Source organism: Mustela lutreola, chromosome 3, assembly GCF_030435805.1.
Source record: "Mustela lutreola isolate mMusLut2 chromosome 3, mMusLut2.pri, whole genome shotgun sequence".
Taxonomy (NCBI): Eukaryota; Metazoa; Chordata; class Mammalia; order Carnivora; family Mustelidae; genus Mustela; species Mustela lutreola.
The window spans coordinates 197,442,795-197,461,558 of record NC_081292.1 but is presented as its reverse complement, the minus strand read 5'-3'; the positions used below and the strand labels follow the sequence as shown (position 1 = coordinate 197,461,558).

At 45.0% G+C, this 18,764-nt stretch overlaps 1 protein-coding gene across 5 annotated transcripts in view; it reads left to right on the top strand.

Moving 5' to 3' along the window:
* Positions 1 to 17,411, top strand: part of KIAA2012 (KIAA2012 ortholog) — a 100,335-nt gene extending 82,924 nt beyond the window's left edge. For all 5 annotated transcript variants that reach the window (XM_059168386.1, XM_059168387.1, XM_059168385.1 and 2 more), the window contains 8 exons: positions 2,472 to 2,556; positions 4,482 to 4,638; positions 6,747 to 6,861; positions 8,333 to 8,661; positions 11,293 to 11,495; positions 12,122 to 12,294; positions 13,107 to 13,326; positions 15,785 to 17,411. In XM_059168386.1, the coding sequence (XP_059024369.1) occupies positions 2,472 to 2,556; positions 4,482 to 4,638; positions 6,747 to 6,861; positions 8,333 to 8,661; positions 11,293 to 11,495; positions 12,122 to 12,294; positions 13,107 to 13,326; positions 15,785 to 15,923 (1,421 nt within the window). In that variant the 3' untranslated portion in view covers positions 15,924 to 17,411. The remainder of the gene's footprint in view (positions 1 to 2,471; positions 2,557 to 4,481; positions 4,639 to 6,746; positions 6,862 to 8,332; positions 8,662 to 11,292; positions 11,496 to 12,121; positions 12,295 to 13,106; positions 13,327 to 15,784) is intronic.
* The last annotated feature ends 1,353 nt before the right edge of the window (positions 17,412 to 18,764 follow it).

Sequence of the window (18,764 nt, the reverse complement as noted above, 5' to 3'; positions counted from 1 at the left end):
CCTGTCCCAAAGTTCAAGAGAGCTGTGAGGAGCTGTGAATGTCTTCAGTGCGATGGCTTTACTGAGCCAGCCAGCCACGTTGGGGGCAGGAAACCACCCCCCCCCCGGCACCCCCCTTCTCCAGAGTTCCCCTTATCACAATTCTGTTAATGTTCCATATGATCCAAGACAAAATAAATTCCAAGGTACCACCCCGATCAACCTCCCCAATTTCCCCAAGCACCCTGTACATGAACAATTTTGTCCCCACTGCTAGATCGGGAAATTGATATGGGACACAATACATGCCACCCTTCAAGTTTAAGAATGACAGGAAAAAAAAAGTGACAAAGACGCTGTGGGCTGGGAAGGAGTGAAGGTGTCACAGACAACTTTGAATGCTGAAAAATGGATTAACTGTAGTATTAAGGGGTGATGTTGGCAGGATGACAGGTGAATTTTTTCCTTTCCAGTCTTTCCTTAAAGGTATAATACCTATACACAAAATTGAGGAAAAATAAATTCACAGAAGAATCTACTGCTCAAAGAGAAATAGAGACTGCATATTAGAGTCTTCCTTTTTAGAAGTTTTCTTTTATTTTTTGGTTTTGTTTTATTTTGTGTTAATATCCATCTTCCCCGATAAAATTTAAGCACCCCAAGTCTAGGTGTTTCCATCCTACTCCCCCCTGTATTCCCAGTACCTAACACAATTCCTGGCATGTAGTAAATATCCAATAAGCATGTGACAAATGAAGGAAGTAAATGAACATTTTCTCAGGATAAATCAGTACAAATTTTCTGGGGAACAATTTAGCAGAAAACACTGTGCCTTAAATACTTATATTCTTTAATAATCATAGATGTGAACAAAGAGTAGATCTTTAAATAATCAAAAACATATCTTTCAAGGATATGTCATGCAAAGTTCTTACTAATTATAAAAAATTTGGAACAATCTGAATTTTAAGTTACATTTGGTTAACTCAGTTATGGTACATCTGTACAGTGAAATGTTATGCTGTTATTACAGTCACTTTTAGGAATATTTAATTATAAGGGAAATTCTGATAACAAAAATAAATTAAAATTATATATACTTTTAAAAATTCCATTAAAATGAGTATATATTATATATGCATGAAAGTGCATACACCAAAATATTTGCAATAATTGTATGTGAGTAGAGTGATCATGGGTGAGGGGTTTTTTGGTTCTTTGTTTATTTCTACCAAGTGCCAACCCTGTTTTAGGTATTTTATTTGTATTAACATTTTTTCTTTATTGAGGGATAATTGACATATGGTAACTTACACTTATTTAAATTTTATAATTAGGTAAGTTTCTTAAAGTGTTAAATAATACTATTTATTTCTCCTGTAAAGATTTTAATGCAGCCAACATCACTTTTTCTAGTTTTTCTTAAGTTTTTTTTTTTTTTTTAAGATTTTACTTATTTATTTCATAAAGAGAGAGAGATCACAAGCAGGCAGAGAGACAGGCAGAGAGGGAGGGGGAAGCAGGTTCCCTGCTGAGCAGAGAGCCAGATGCGGATGTAGGGCTCGATCCCAGGACTCTGGGATCATGACCTGAGCCGAAGGCAGAGGCCCAACACACTGAGCCACCCAGGCTAGTTTTTCTTAGGTTTTTAAAAAATATTTTATTTATTTATTTGAGACAGACAGAGAGAGAGAGGGTGCGTGCACACAAGCAGGGGGGAGGCAGCAGGAGAGGGAGAAGCCTATTCCCCGCTGAGCAGGGAGACTGATGTAGAACTTGATCTCAGGACCCTGGGATCATGACCTGAGCCTGAAGGCAGATGCTAAAATGACTGAGCCACCCCATCTTCCCTAATCAATTTCATTTTCAGTGTTATAACCACACTGGGGTTTTAAGAAGAAATCTAAACACACAGAGCCCTCCTAGTCTAACATTATTTTTTTCTTGTTTTCTTTTATAGCCCTTATTTATTTACATATGTATTTTATAGAGTTCTAACACACTGTTCTATAGTTTACATTTTTACTTTTTTATACCGTGTTTTCCATATTGCTTATTATCTTTTTAACCATAATTTTAAATGTCAAATTAATGCATCATGAATTGTTTCCCCAATCTCCCACTATTGAGTTGTTTTTAATTTTTCATTATTAATAACAAAGTTATAACAACTTTGGACTAAAATCTTGTTCTTTTGAATTATTTCTTCATGATAAATACCCAGGAGTGAGATCCTGATCAAAGACGGGAACATTTTTCTGGTTCTTGGTACATACTGTCCCATCGCTTTCCCAAAGAGTCTACTAATTGTAATGTCACTTGCTATGGGCCAGCACTGCTTTGTGCAGCATTTGCTTATTTTCTAGGTATAACGTACTTCACTGTGCTAATCTGTGTCATTGACTGCGAACCTAGCAGATGTTCCCCCATGTCTGGGATTGTTTTCTATTACCTCCTGTCCTTTGCATTAAGGATGCTCTTTGTCCTCACAGACCATGAGCTGAGGAGTATGATCCCTGACCCTCTAAGAGCTTCCCTGGCTGACCATGACCCTGATGCAGATACTGTCCGAAAGACGTAAGTGTTCAAAGTTGTAATGACATGGACTGCTCCATTTTTGTTTCATTTTTCTTTGTTTGTTTTAAAGTCACTACTCTACACCCAACCCGGGGCTTGATCTCACGACCCCGGGACCAAGAATTACATTCTCTACTGGCTGAGCTAGCCAAGCACCCCTCCTTTTTCTGTTTGTAATTAATTTAATTTTTGTCTTTTCTAAGCATGAAGATTCTCAGGCTAGCTGCATACTCGAACGTCTAGAATGATTGTCTCAGAAATGGAGTCTTGGGGAGGATTATACTGTGACATGCTTCCTCCTTCAACCATATTCTTTGGCTGGGTGGGTGAGGAGTGAAGTTTAACAGCATGGAAACCACTTTCTCCGTTTGTCTAAGTAGCTGAGATCTACGAACGGGCCTAGAAAGGAGGAGTCTGTCATCTCAGCCTTGGTTTCTCCTCTCAGCGTTCGGTCGGCTCTGGGTAAAACAAATAGTACTTAATAATACTAACACAAGTAGCTAACACACAGAAAGTGCTTCCTATGCGCTCTCTGGGCTTATTTGAAGCTCACTGACCAAGGCTCGGCCTATAGCCCCCATCACTTGACCTAAGCCCCATCTGGCATTGGCAGCTGGAACTATAGCCTATTGTGACCTCCCATGAGGTCAGTGACTTGAGAACCTACGAGTCTCTCCTGGGTCAAGAAGGCTTTATGCTCTCTACGAACAAAGGGAGGGAGGCAGGCTATGGTGTGGAGGCAGCTACCTGGAAAATTCCATTTTTTAGCTTTTATACCTCGGCTTTTTCCACCATGGATTCAAATGACTTATAGCAACCCCGTCGCCAAGAAAAAGGTGAGGTGACCAAAAAAGAAAAAAGAATTTGAGCCAGAGGATTAAAAAAAAAAAAAAAGAATACCAATAACACTTCACAAAAGTCACTATAGTCCTTGTAACTAAAGATCAGACTTGCAGTTTTGAATAGAGATTCCTAAATGTGAAAGCAAAAAAGGGAAAAAGAAAGACAGACCGACAGACAAGAAAGATAAGACGAAGAAGCAGCAGCAACACAGTCAGGTTTGTGGTTCTCATTTGCAGCGCACCTGTTCCTCGGGGGAAATCAATGTTTTCCTAGCATTAAATTCTAAAGGATAAATCTTCTGTGGGTTTTTATAGAGTGGCATTGAAGGATTTAAAGACTCATATATTTACAGGAAATTCCATTTACCTCATTCAACAAATATTTCTCAAGTTTCTCCAGTAAGGCCCTGTACTAGCGCAGCACAGTGAATGTAATACTGATTTAGCTAGAAAATAAAATGCCCAAAACCAGCGCATTGTTGCTGTCTAAGAGATGGATTCTTGGGGAGGTAGCTGCTGCTGCCGCTTTCCTGAAACCCACGTGGCTATTTTTTAGGGGCCCTTTTGCCCAGAGAACATAAGTCTGTTCTCCTCAAGGCAGAGAGTCAGTGACAGCAATCCTACAGGGGATCACACAGACACAGAATGTGACCTTTTGGTGGCCAGATCTGATCAGGAATAGAATTCCAAAGGGCATAACAGAGTGGATGGATAGTGGCATGTTCCTAAGACAGTCTTTCTTAAAGGTTATTTATTTTCAGCTAAGCCTTTGATAGAAGACCTTTGGTTCGACAACCATGTGTCATTCAACCAAAGGCATAAATACACAACCCCAGAGAGGCAAACTATTTCTTCTGCGCTCTAAATTGAGGATTTAACCAAAGAGAATCTCAAAGGGAAGACTCGACTTGTTACTCTACCTTTTTCAGGGCTGTGTTGAGGAAAAGAAGGTTAACCCAAGTGTGTAAAATGTCCATGACAGCGCCGCAGAAATGGGGGCTCAGTGTTTGCTGACTCTTCCTCTTCCTTGTCCAGCAGAGTTTTTGATTCAGTCTGGTCTTGTTGTTTCATTCTTTCTTCAAGGGGCAGAGACTATGACGTACGCTGTCTGCCCGGGACACTCCCAAGACACCAGTCCCCAGACAGGCTGGGTCCTGTAGATGCCTCTCTTCTTCCAAGAGGATCGGAGGGGAGGACTGAAGCGAGACTGTTCGACCAGCAGGCTCTAGGCGACATCAGCGTGAGTGTTAACATCCAGGAGCCTGGTCCAAAGCCTGCTCCCAGTGGGCTCCCATGTACAGTTGCGTAAGTGCTGACTCTGTATGATGGGGACCACAAAGGGACAAGTGAGAGCTGAAATCCAGTCTGCGGTTCACTCACCACGCCCTGCGTCCCCGCAATGGGTTTCATTCTCCCAAAGGACGGTGTGCCCATGTCTAATTCCTACAAAGGTACTAAAAGGAAACTTCAGTTACCTACACACCGCTTCTGGCGCCAGGTGTGTGGAGTCTTTCTCCACATCAATCAGTCTCCAGCTCAAAGGACACCAACTGGGTGCCCCGTCGTTCAATTCTGACCCTGCCTGGAGTTTGCACAGCCCCCACAGGTGAAGGGCGCGGTCCCACGAGACTGCCCCCACTTCAGACACAAGACTTCAGTCACAAGTCCCAGGTTGTCACCGATACATGGAGGGTTCCCACAACCCCTTTCTCAGTTTGGATAATTCACTAGAATGGTCCACAAACCTCAGAAAGTCATTTCCTTGCTATAATTGATTTACTGCAAAGGATGTTTTAAAGATTTTATTGTTTTTTGTCTTTTTTTAAGGTTTTATTTATTTGAAAGAGAGAGGAGGAATGAGTGATCCCAGGGAGGGGCAGAGGGAGAGGGAGAAGCAGGCTCCCCACTGAGCAGGGAGGCCAGCGTGGGGCTCTATCCCAGGACCCTGAGACCATGACCTGAGCCAAAGGCAGATGCTTAACCAACTGAGCCACCTGGGTGCCCCAAACATTTTATTATTAAGTAATCCCTACACCCAACACGGGGCTTGAACTTACAACCCCAAGCTCAAGAGTTGCACACTCCACCAACTGAGCCAGCCAGGTGCCCTTACAGAGGATATGTTAAGGGATACGTCTGAACAGCCACAGGAAAGGGTACATAGGCCAAGGTCCAGAAGAGTCCCAAATGCGAGAGCTTCTGTCTCCATGGAGGTGAGGGTGTGTTCCCCACTCCCTGCACGTGGATGTGTTCATCAACCCCGCAGCAAGCCACACTCATTTGGTTCAGGTTTTACGGAGGCTTCATCAGTACAGGCCTTGATCAATAAAAGCATTGATTAAAGCAAGCTAGCCTGTTCGTCCTCTGAGGTTGGCGGTATTGGGCTGAAAGTTCCAACCCTCTAATAACACAGTTGGTTCCCCTGGTAACCAGCACCCCCTCCTAAGGTGCTTTCTAAAATCAACTCATTAACACAATCTCAGGTGTGGTTGGAAAGAGTTGTGTTAATGAAAAGCAAAAGCCACTCTTTCCACATTTATGCTCTAGGAATTACAATGGCTTCAGGAGCTCCATGCCAGAGACTGGGGATGAAGACCAAATACGTATTTTATGTCAAAATATTACCGGCACTGAGTGGGTAGCCGCGTCCCCACTCTGCCATCCTCTCTTAGGAGGACTCTCCATGGTTGTCCCAGCCCATGGGGAAAGGTGAAGACTGACATGGTTGTGGTCATCTGCTTGAGAAACTTCTGGAAAGTTAGCAAATGATGCAACAGTGACTAAAGCTGGCTTTGATTTAAACTAAACAGTATTTGTAGCAATAGCAATCTATCAAAGTTAAAAATTGCTTCCCTTTGATCCAACTCTGTAGGTCATGATTTAGCATCAAAGAAGGGGATGATCAGGGCGCCTGGGTGGCTCAGTGGGTTAAGCCGCTGCCTTTGGCTCAGGTCATGATCTCAGGCTCCTGGGATCGAGTCCTGCATCGGGCTCTCTGCTCGGCAGGGAGCCTGCTTCCCTCTCTCTCTCTCTCTGCCTGCCTCTCCATCTACTTGTGATTTCTCTCTGTCAAATAAATTAATAAAATCTTTTAAAAAAAAAAAAAAAAGGGGATGATCAGAAAGTGTGTTCTGTTCCTCTTTCCTCCTCTGGCATTAGACCGAGCAGGATTAAAGGAAAGGCTGAAGCTGAGCATCTCGGCACCAGCTCCATTCTAAGACTCCTTCTTCTGCTCCATGTGGAACCCACACAAAGCCCATTCGAAGCCATGCTGTTTTGGTCAACATACTCTTCTTTTGACGGTTTTTTTCTTCCTTGGTCCTCTTCCTTAATTTTTTTCACCTTTAGGAGATGGAGTTGATTGGCAAAGCCAAGAGAAAGAAAAGAGCCAGGACAGACAGGTCCAAGGCGCCCAAGGGGAGGAGAGAAGGAAAGGCCCACAGGGAAGCAGAGGCTGCTGTCGGTAAGGGGGAGTGTGCCCTTGACAAGCGACCCAGGAAAAAAGACACCGAGTGGGGGCTGGGAGGTGTCACAGAGAATCAGCATGAATCCGGCGGGACGAACCACCTGCTTTGAGTCTTTTGGACTATGTCTGGTTAAGACGCTGTTGCAGCCTTACTTCATGTCAGTATCTTAGGAGAGAGGGAAGAGAGGAAACCAGGCTTGCCTTGAGACTTGCAACAAGAGAGGAAATAATAAAAACATCCCCTAGTTACTGAATACCCACTGTATTGAGAGCCCCGCACACGCGACATCATGAAATTCCCAGAACATTGCCCTTAAAGTAAGCATTATCATTATTATTTTTAAAGATTTTACTTATTTATTAGACAGAGATCACAAGTAGGCAGAGAGGCAGGCAGAGAGAGAGGAGGAAGCAGGCTTCCCACTGAGCAGAGAGCCCGATGTGGGGCTCGATCCCAGGACCCTGGGATCATGACCTGAGCCGAAGGCAGAGGCTTTAACCCACTGAGCCATCCAGGCGCCCCAGTAAGCATTATTATTATTATAAGGTGTAGTGGTTGAGGCTTGAGAGAGATAGGGTGGCTTGCATTAGATCAAACAGACTGGACAGGAATTGGTGGACCCAGACTCGGAGCCTGACGTTTGATTCCAAGTACATGGTCTTACCGTGTCTCTGTGAACGGATAACGATCATCATTTGAGAACGGGGCATGGGGGAAAGGGAAGGATGAAAGGGGCTCTGAATGAGCACCCCAGCTGTTGTTTTTCTTCTTGGCTCCCTGTGTTGCACCTTCCAAGGAATGTAGAATCCCATGCTTCTGAAGACTTTAGCTTAAAACTTAACACCCGCTCTTTCCTGGCCATATGACTGAGAAGACCCTCCAGGCACATCAAAGGCTGTCAGAAAGGAAGGGATTGGACTGTCTCGTGGGCCCAATCTATTTTTGAGATTTGCTTTTTAAAGTCTTGCTGACCTTACGTTGCTGTAGCCCATGACTTGGGTTGCATTGGCAGGACTGGGGAAAGGAAATCCTTGTGGTCCCCAGAGGTGAACTGAGGAAGAGTTCTGAGAGGATGGAAGGCTTAAACTCTGCCAGGTTTCCAAAACCGCAACTTGAAGCCAGACTCTTGAGGCTTGACTTTCCGTGTGTGTCTGTAGTTTTCCCCCGTGGAGAGTCTTGCTTCTACCGTAGATCAGGGTGAAACAGACCTTCTTTAGTAGGAAGACTACTGAATGACAGTTGATCCAAACAGGATAAGGCAGTTTCTCAAAGGGTGGTCTGTGGACTGCCCTTCTCAAAACACTTGGCATGAACATTAATATGCAGTTTCCTGCAGAATCAGACTCTGGGAGTGGGGCCCAGGAATCTACACCCCAGGTGATTCCACCGAAGTTTAGAAGCTACTGGAAAACAGGCAGAGGTGACATTTACTGAGCTACAACTCTGTCCCCCGTTGTTCTTCTCCAGGAAAATCAAAGGAAGCAAAGGCTGAAAAGAAATCAGAATTAATTCCTAAAGAAAAAAAACCAAGAGCCAAAAGGAAAAGTACACAGAAGGAAAGGAATCTGGAAGTAGCAGAGCTGAGTGGGCCTGATGTCATTAACTCTAAGGAAACAGAAGACACTACTGAGAGAGGTTTCTCCCCTGCAGAGTCCGTCGTAGAGGACCCTTGGCTCTCCCACAAGTATGATGCTCAGGAGAGCCAAGTGTCCATAGACAGAAGATCATCACCTGCCCAGACCGCACCTGCCAACAGGGGATCTCAAGAAGAACAAAGTTACGAGGACCCTTCCAAAGTAAGGTCCAATACTCTCATCTGGGCCAGAGAGATTTCTGTTCTCACTGGTACCACGCCAGAGGTGGGGGAATCTGCCCTGAACCACGTTGCAGTTACTGAAACAGTGCTATTGCAGCTTGGTTTCAGTTGTTCTACTTTGATACCGTCTGACCCTTTAAGAAAAGGCACAGCGTGGCAAAGCCCCTCTGAAATGATGTGTTCTGTGAGGTTTCCAAGATGCCACAGCATATACGCAACCCGTAAGGAGCAAGAAGTTGGCACAGGCTTCACGGTTGCAGGGAAAGGTGGACTTTGACCATCAGAGCCAAGTACCTACCCTCTTTTTTTTTTTTAATTATTAGAGAGCATGAGCAGAGAGAGGGAGAAGCAGACTCCCTGCTGAGCAGAGAGCCCGACATGGGGCTCGATCCCAGGACCCTGAGATCATGACCTGAGCCAAAGGCAGCCTCTTAAGCAACTAAGCCACCCAAGTGCCCCCTGCCAACCCTCGGCCCTACCTCACCCCACCACCACCAAGCACATATCCTTGACTTGGCCTGGCTAGGAGCTCACGTTTTGTTTACCACCCAAAGGCTACAGAAATTCCTCCTTTCCTAAGCTGCTTTTCTGTGGCACATAGCTGTCAGACACGTATCTGTCTGTCTTTACAAGGTGCTGCAGCATATAAAAGTTATTTTGTTTCAGGAGCCTTGATTCTAATGTTAAGTATTTAAGAGAAAAATTGAGTGAGTGTAAGGAAAATTACCCTGAGAGCAATTAATTTTTTTTAAAGATTTTATTGCAGAGGCAGAGGCAGAGGCAGGGGGAGAAGCAAGCTCCCTGCCAAGCAAGGAGCCTGATGTGGGACTTGATCCCAGGATGCTGGGATCATGACCCAAGCTGAAGGCAGCCACTTAATCGACTGAGCCACCCAGCCTTCCCTCTACAATGAATTTTTTTAAAAGATTTTATTTATTTATTTGACAGACCAAGATCACAAGTAGGCAGAGAGGAAGGTGGGGGTGGGGGTGGGGAGGCTCCCTGCTAAGCAGAGAGCCCGATGTGGGGCTCGATCCCAGGACCCTGAGATCATGAGCTGAGCCAAGGACTGAGGCTTTAACCCACTGAGCCACTCAGGCGCCCCTACAATGAATTTTTAAAAATACCACACAGATGTATCTCTCAGTAAGACCAACACAAGCAAACTTTCTTCTGCTGTTGGAATAAATCTTTTTTTTAAAATATTTTGTTTATTTATTTGAGAGAGAGACAGAGAGAAAGCATAAGAGGGGAGAAGGTCAGAGGGTGAAGCAGACTCCCCGTGAAGCTGGAGCCCGATGTGGAACTCAATCCCGGGACTCTGGGATCATGACCTGAGCTGAAGGCAGTCGCTTAACCAACTGAGCCCCCCAGGTGCCCCTGGAATAAATCAATTTTTTCCACTGGCATGAAGGTGCTGAACTACATTTGTTGTAGGGGAGAAAAAAAGAGTATCTTTGAATGCCACAATTATACTCACAGCTAAACTGCTATGCTTAACCCCACGTAAGTTACAGGTGCATATGGTGCAACTCTGCTGAATCTCATTTAATCTTTACGGCCACACTTGTGCGCCAGATGTGATTATCCCAATTTCTCAGACCTCGAAACTGAGGCTTAGAGATCAGCAGCCCAGTTGCCAGAAGTTACGTAACCATCATGCCGTAAAGCCGAGACTTAACATCCAGGTCCTTTGACTCTATAAGTAGGGCTCTTGTCAGTTTTAAATTACTATGGTTTTCTTTATTTTATTGCCCACGGTCAACTAAAAAGCGTTTCAGAGAGATTTTTCCTTTATCATTCCCAATCCTCCTAGCTGCGCAGACTATGGACTTCTGCTCTACACCGCAGGTGAAAATTTTAAGCTGTGGGCAGAACTTTCCTGAATCTGTGAAAGAATCAGAATTTCTTAGATGTATTATCAGGCCAAAGTACTCTGCTGCTCTGCAAAGGCTAATAAGCCGCTTAGTTTCACCCCAAGCAGGATACGCAAAGCTCCCATGGAAGAGTTACAGTCAAAGTTTCCCTCCTGGGCTCATTTCTGAAAAGGAAAGTGAAGACATCCTTCATTTTAGCTGAGAAAACCTTCCGTTTAAAAAGTGGGTTTGCCTGGGACTCAATGTGAGTCTAATACATTGACATCTAAGACCACTTGTGGTAAGATAGGCTTTATCTAGAACCTGTGCTTCCCAGTCCTGGGTCACCAGAGAAGCTTCTAGAAACCACCGAGGCCCCCCCACCCACCCAGGTGTTCTCATTGAATTGGTCTGGGAGGGGCCTTGGCCTCAAGTCAGGTTTAAAAGCTCCTTACGTGATTGTAAAGTGCAGCAAGGATCGAAAACTCCAGACGACCATGTGCCAGACGTTATTTTGGCACTTGCCCTACTTCAGTTAACCCCGGTAACAGCCCCAAGAGGAAGACAATATCAGGGAAATTAAGTTGAGACCTCGAAGCGAGTATGAAGCCTGGACCCAGGCCAGTCAGACCGCCCAGCCCCAAGCAGAGGCCACGGTCTGTGCGGAAACCACTGGGGACTCGTCTCGGAGCTGGGGAGGAGGGCGGGCCCCCGAGACAGGCTCTGCCTTTCACCAGAACATTCTGGTTCCTCAGGCCCTCGTCGCCAAGAGGGAGCAAGAAGGAGCTTCCCGGGACAGGCTGCGAGCGGAGAGGGCCGAGATGAGGCGCGCAGAGGTGGAGAGGAAGAGAAGGGAACAGGCGGAGCAGCAGCGGCTCCTGGAGGAGCAGCTGGAGAGAGCAGAGAAGATGCAGGAGGAGCTGGAGCTGGAGCAGCGCGCCCGCGCGGAGGAGAAGCGGTGGGTCCCGCAGGCCTCGGCCGCCGGCAGGTTGGGGGCAGCGGGAAAAGGCCAGGTCGACCTCCACTAGCGCCAGCGTTGGTTCTGAGGCTCGTGCCCAGTAGGCAGACAGCACGGCCCGTTCTCTGTTCCCTGTTGGAAGGTACCGGGTTGTTGACCCTGACGGAGCCTCCAGGTTCATGTTCATGGGGTGTTCTTGGAAGGGCTTTGCTTCCCAGCCCAGCAGGCCTTTGCTGAGTCCCTGCATCTGTCTGCATTGTTCTAGATTCTTTTCATAGGCCTTGACTCATTTCATTTACTCTTTCCAACAATCCTGGGAGGCCTCCAGAGTTCTACGGTTCATCTCCTAACAGTGGAAAATGAAGCTTGGGGAACGGAGTGCCCCTGCCCCAGAGCACAGAGCTGTGCGAGGAAACCTGCAGCTTCTAGCTCCAGGCCAGCTGCCTTCTTGCTTCTGCTCTTTGCTCGGCTTCCCTTGGACACCCAGTGTCCTCTGAGTGGCATGTCCCCATGGCCCGTAGCCCCGTGGCCTGGAGGTGTGGGGGGTACTGCCCATGGGTTCGTCTCACGAGGATGTCCCAGTTTGGGCGGCCATTTCCCTGACCATCCCGTGGCTGTTTCCTCAGCCTGAGGAAACAGAGACTCGAAGAAGAACAGCAGCGGCGGGAAGAAGAGGAGAGGAAGCAACAACTCCAGTTGCAGGTGGCCCGGGAGAGGGCCCGGCGGCAGCAGGAGGAGTTCCGGAGGAAACTTCGAGAACTGCAGAGAAGAAAGCAGCAGGAGGAAGCCGAGCGGGCGGGTGAGGAAGGGCTCCTGGAGCCGCCTGCACCTCCTATCTGGGGCAGATGTATTTTTATCCCACTGTGGGTGTGCATTTGACTCTCCCCGGAGTTATTCCTACCCTAAGCCTTGGTGCGTGAAGCAGTCTAAATGCATAAGCTCTTCTTTCTAGAAGGGATGAGTCTGTGTGACCGCAGTGAGCCAAGACACATGATCAAAATAAACACAGACTCACTTGTGGAAAGGACTCTTGGCCGCACTCCCAATTCAGTCACCTCCTGAACTGGGATCCTGCCCCTCCCATGGCCCTTCCAGCATTGCCCAGGGGCTGCCTACATGGGGGCTGGAGCCCTGCTCACCCAAGGAAGCAAACATCTGGGTGGCTTCAGGGCAGCTTTTCACCTGTGGACCTGCACGATCTCTGTGGCCTCACTTGTGAGGCTCAGCATGTGTCAGCAGGTGACCCACTTCCGGCCGGTCAGCTTAGCCGAGCAAGCACAAAATTTCTCCAGACCCCGACCTGATGCCTCTCCCCAGCTCCCTGCATATTTCCCACGAGTACTTCAGGCTCTGGAAAATTCTCTGCCAAGGTTTTGTACTCATTTTGTACTCATATGTGCACTGCACATAGTACGTGCTTGATAAAGGACTCTTAAATTTGTACATGGACCCCAACTTGATCCCCACAGAGGAGCTGGCAGCTGGCAGGGAAGCCGGCATAGTATCTCCTGGCGAGTCCTTGGGAATCAGACTTGGGAGTTAGGTCCGAGAACTTTCTCCAGGAACAGGACCCCCGTGGAACCTACCCCTCTCCCACTTTCTATTCTGCAGAGGCTGAGAAGCAGAGGCAGAAGGAACTGGAAATGCAGTTAGCAGAGGAAGAAAAACGCCTGCTGGAAATGGCTGAAGAAGAACGGCTGGAGCACCTGCGGAGGAAACAGGAGGCCGAGGAGAAGGCTCGGCTGGAAGCGGAGGAGAGAAGGCAGCGGGAAGAGGAGGCAGCACGGCTGGCCCTGGAGGCAGCCATGACGCGAGCACAGGAGGAAGCCAGGTAGGGGATAGTCGGGCAACAGTTGCCACAGGGAGATGGTTTCAAGGGCTTGATTCCCCATTTGCACGGCCTCCGGACAAGGGAAGTTCTCCCGCTTTCCGTACGCGTGGTTTGGAAGAACTAAAATCCTGAGATTGTTTTGCTGTCGGTATCACAGAATGTCTTCATGGCTTGTAGACTTTGTAGTGGAAGGGAGTTTAGATTTCGTCACTCTCAGCCTTCTGGTTTACAGATTAGAAAATTGAGTCCTTAGGAGGCAGGGAGGGATCTTGATCAAGTCGAAGAGTGAGTCAGCAGCCGTGCCAGGACCACATCTGAGACCCCCTGATTCTGAACCACTGCCCTTCTCAGTATTTTCTGGTTACATTCAATGTGCCAAACACTCTTCTGGACACTGAGAATTCAGAAGTAAGCAAAACAGATGTCTCTTCTCCCTTGGCATTTACATTCTGGGGCTGGGGGTAGAAAGACAATTTTTTGTTTAGCTGGCAATAGATCCTAGACAGAAAAAGTTTTAAACGTGTGACAGGATTGCAGGACCCTTCCTTCAGATTGGTTGCCAAGGGCAAAGCTTCTCATAGTTCTATAAGGTGAAAGAGAGCCACATAAACATCTGGGAGGAGACTATCCCAGCAGGTAAACAGTGAGGGCAACGGTTCACAGGAAGGAATGCAACCAGCATGTTGGAAGAATAAAGGGAAGTCATATGGGGGGAACTAAGGGAACAAGGCACAGCCACTTCCAGATGAGATCAGAGAAGCAAGCTAAGACCGGATCTCATGAGAAACTTGTTTGGTGAATTAGTACAGCACTAATTATCAGGGGCCAATGGCATCCCCCCCCCCCCATTCTTTTACAATAGTAACGATCATTTCATCTTTCTGATAATACAATTTCTCGAGCAATGTGGTTTCAAGGGACTCTAAAAGCTAGGTGCTCTATCATTGCTTTCTTACGAATTTCCACTCCTTAGAGAAAGCAACAAATAGATATCATTCTTTAGAATCGTCAAAATTGAAGGGTACAGGGACCCAACACAGAAAAGCGTGTGAGTCCAGTCTTGACTGTAACAGTCTACCCACCTCAGATGTGTTTTTCTACAACTTAAGCTGAACCGAAGCGAAAAAGTACTCTTCAGGGGACCAGAAAGCCAAGACAGCCAGAACCATTCTATTTCAAGGGTTTCCACCTCACCTTGAGTTGCTCACCTCCTGGGCTTTTCTCAACTGTTGCCCACCCCCCACCCCAGCTGTGAAGTGAATTCAAAGACAGATTAGGAAAGTCTTGATTCAAAATCAAAATTATGTATTCCATGTGTCAGAGCAGCAGGACTGGGTTCGTAAGTATTGAGACCAAAAGCAAGCTGAATGGTTTTGTAAAGCTAGTCCAAGTAGCTGAAGGCAGAAAACCAAGTAATTAAAGCAGTGAGAGGTATAGCCTCAGTGCACCCAGAGGTAGAACTTAATGCCAGCTGGCTTTATCTCATCTTCACTTGGGTGACATCGGCCCAAGTACTTTAACTTCTTTCTCTGGCCTGTTTCCTCATCTCTAAAACAAGGGAGTCCCTTCCAGCAATACGAGTTTAAGAACTGCTAGCTTTGCCTTTCCTTTCACTTTTCTAGTAGTAAAAGTAAATATGATCTTCCACTAAAATGCGAGATCAGCTGCCCCAAGTCTGAGGATTGCTCAAAACCAAAGTTCTTCTACTAGCTTATAAGAGCAATTTTTAAAAATTTATTTTTTAAAATTAACATATATGTATTATTCGCCTCAGGGTACAGGTCTGTGAATCCTCAGACTTACAAAATTCACAGCACTCACCATAGCACATATCCTCCCCAGTGACCATAACGCGGCCACCCTATCCCTCCTCCCCAACCCCCAGCAACCCCCAGTTTGTTTCGGGAGATTTAGAGTCTCTTATGGTTTGTCTCCCTCCTGATCCCATCTTGTTTCATTTTTTTCCCTCCCTACCCCCGACCTCCCGGTCCTGCCTCTCAAATTCCTCACATCAGAGAGATCATGTAACTGTGATTGATTTATTTCACTCAGCATAATACCCTCTAGTTCCATCCATGTCTTTGCAAATGGCAAAATTTTTTTCTTTTGATGGCTGCACAGTGTTCCATTGTACATATATACCACATCTTCTTTATCCATTCATCTGTTGATGAACAGCTAGGTTCTTCCCATAGTTTGGCTATTGTGGACTTGCTGCTATAAACACTGGGGTGCACGTGCCCCTTCAGATCACTACACTTGTATCTTTGAGGTAAATACCAGTAGTGCGATTGCTGGGTCGTAGGGTAGCTGTTTTCAACTTTTTGAGGAACCTCCATGCTGTTTTCCAGAGTGGCTGCACCAGCTTGCGTTCCCACCAACAGTGTAGGAGGGGTCTATAAGGGCAATTTCTAAGATGCTTAATCATATCTGGATTGTGGTTGGCTTGTCTCCTTAGGCAAAAAGCTGCTTTGGAGAAACATCTTCATTTCCATCAAGAACTCTGTAAGGAAGCCAGTGCCCTTCAGTGGACACATAACATTTCCAGATCGTGGGTCTACTCTTATTTCCAGTTCCTACAAATACCCAGACCTTAAGACTAGAAGAAAACCAAAAAGTAAGTTGGGAGGTGGTGACAGAAGTGTTTCTGTAGTGATGTCCCATTTCATCTGGTTTACCTCAACCCACACCTCACATCACTCTAGGACCTCCATTCCCACAAACCCTCCCTACCACACATACTCAAGTAAACTCTTCACTCACCTAAATCCTTTATGGTCTCTAGAACCACATAAATCCAGAAGCTTTGGTGCCTAAAACTGGCCAATAATTTCATTTCAGTTTGAACTGCAGTAAATTCAGTTGAGTTTCAATTAGTAAGACTAACATCATCTTAAGATAGTCAAAGCACTTCATCTGATAATGTGTATGAGAGTTGCAGATAAATGGAAATTCCATAATGCAAATAATTCTGAATAAGCTAAGTAGTTCATATTTTGAGAAATTTATTGTCTATTTATAAGGCAAAAGCACATCCATTTCAACCTAAGAATTAAAATGTCATGTCCGCTTAAAAGAAGGTAATCACTTGGTAAATGTTCACTTGAGCAAAAGGATATTCTCACTTCCTCAAAATACAGATTTTAGAGCTGCACTGGCCAATAAGTAGCCACATGGAACTATTTAAACATAAGTTAAGACATTCAAGTCTCCAGTCACACTAGTTACATTTCAAGTGCTCAACAGCCACATGTAGCTACTGGCTACCTTACTAGATGGTGCGGATGCAGAACATTTCCATCCTCTCAGAAGATTCTACTGGACAGCACTGTCCTAGACCCCGGAATTAACAAATCTTGAGGGTTTGTTCCTGTGCCTTTAAAATCCAACCACTCACATAATTTCCCCATTTAAAAAAAAAAGATTTATTCATTTATTTAGAGAGCGAGCAAGAGCACACGGTGGGGAGGGGCAGAGGGAGAGGAAGTCTCAAGCGGACTCCACAATGAGCGCAGAGCCCCATGTGGGGGCTCGATCTAACAGCCCAAAATCACGACCAGAGCCAAAACCCAAGAGCCGGACATTCAACCCACAGCGCAACCTAGGCACCCTCATAACTTCATTTTTAAAATCATACTGACACTATTAAGGTATAGTCTTGATTAGGTAATTTTTCTTTAACATTTCTTTAAGTGTCAACAAGTATCTAATTAAAGTATCTATCCTAAAATGATCATTAAAAAAGGGATGGAAGATCTTTACAAGCAAGATACACAGAAGGATGTTAAAGCCAGCAGTAGCTGAATCTGAACTTTCCCACAAATTTCCTTTGGCCCTACTCTGTGCTTCACTGTCTGCAGCTGAAAAGCTAAGTGTTTGCAGATAATTCCCTCAGATTTCTCACCAGTGCTTGTGAAGTATTTGCTCTCTACAGGAACTGTACTTCTACAATCCAGAAGTCAAGTTTAATTGTGATTCTATATTGCTGTTATTGAACTTGTTTAGGTTTGATGCTTATTTTTAACTTCTTGCTTTATGTAAAACAGAAATAAAATGGCCAAAACACTGGCTATCAGTCACAGTGATTTTAAGTATGTCACAAACTTTCTTACAATTGTCCATCCTACTAGCACAGTCATTCATCAAGTCACTCAGTGGTGCGTGAGCAGGTGAGAAAGGAGCGTGTCAAATACTACAGAACAGGCACTCAAGGAAAACATCCTTGTGGGGGCAGTTACCATTACCGACTTGATCGGCTCCCTTCTACAGATGTAGGGTGCTGCGGTCAACCACCAGATGGAGTGGCTACACGAAATGTTACTGAAGGTTCCTTTCCCAATCTGATGTCCTATAAAATCGTTGCCGTGAAAGTTCTATTTTACCAGCTCTGCTACACCAGAGAAGCACATTTTAGTAAGTTAAACCATAGCAGAATGCAATGTGTTTTGAAGAATTCAATAAACTAAAAAAGATTATTTCCCCAGTAGCTACGCTCCACCACCTAAATGCTAAGAACTTTCAGAGATCCAAACGAAATTAAGATACCAAACTGCATACTCACACATTTTGAATAGCTCAAGTAGCCTGTCGAGTTTGTCACTCAGGCCTGACAGAAATGTGCATTTAGGATTTTCCAGAAATGGACCCAGTCCTAGTTGCTCTTTACTATAATAAATGCCAGGTAACAGTCTAAAAGCTCTAATTTACCAAAACTATACATGTACAATACAAATAATCTTTCGGTTAGGGTCAGACATAGAAAGTTATAAGGCAAGCCAATTATTTTTCAACAGGTGACTTGAGTAGGTATTTAAGCTCTAACAGTTTACAAAATCAGAGAGAGGTTTTTATTTGCTCTTCTAAAGTATCAGATGATATTCTACCTGGGATAACAGGAAATTGGATTCTGTGTATGCATACACACATATACTAAACTCTGATTTGTTGAAGAGTTAAAAGGTTAAGCCCTCTAATAGGAACCAATTTGATACTTTAACTTTACACAAGTTTAAATATTTAAGATATAAAGAAATAAAAGGCAAATATAAACAAAGTATACCAAACCTTAACTGAGCAGAGAACATTCTGTAAATTATTAAAGGAAAAACTTAAAATTATCAATATGAATCAATTAAGAATTTTTGGCATGCCCATTTATTCAACATGATTGGGAACTATATCATAGATATGCACCATACAGGAATATCCAGTTTAAAAAAAAAAAAAAAAAAAACAGAACACTGAGTATTTAAGAAGGTAGTGTGGCCTTAATGAAACCCTTAATTCAAAGGCACTTCAGTAGCTTTCAGTGCTTCAAAGTCATGATCATCATCACTGTACAGTACTGAAAAATTTATTTGTACCATGTACAAACAATAATTTCCAGTATTATGCAAGAAAACTTTGTTATAGGCATTTTTTCTTACTATACAATTAAA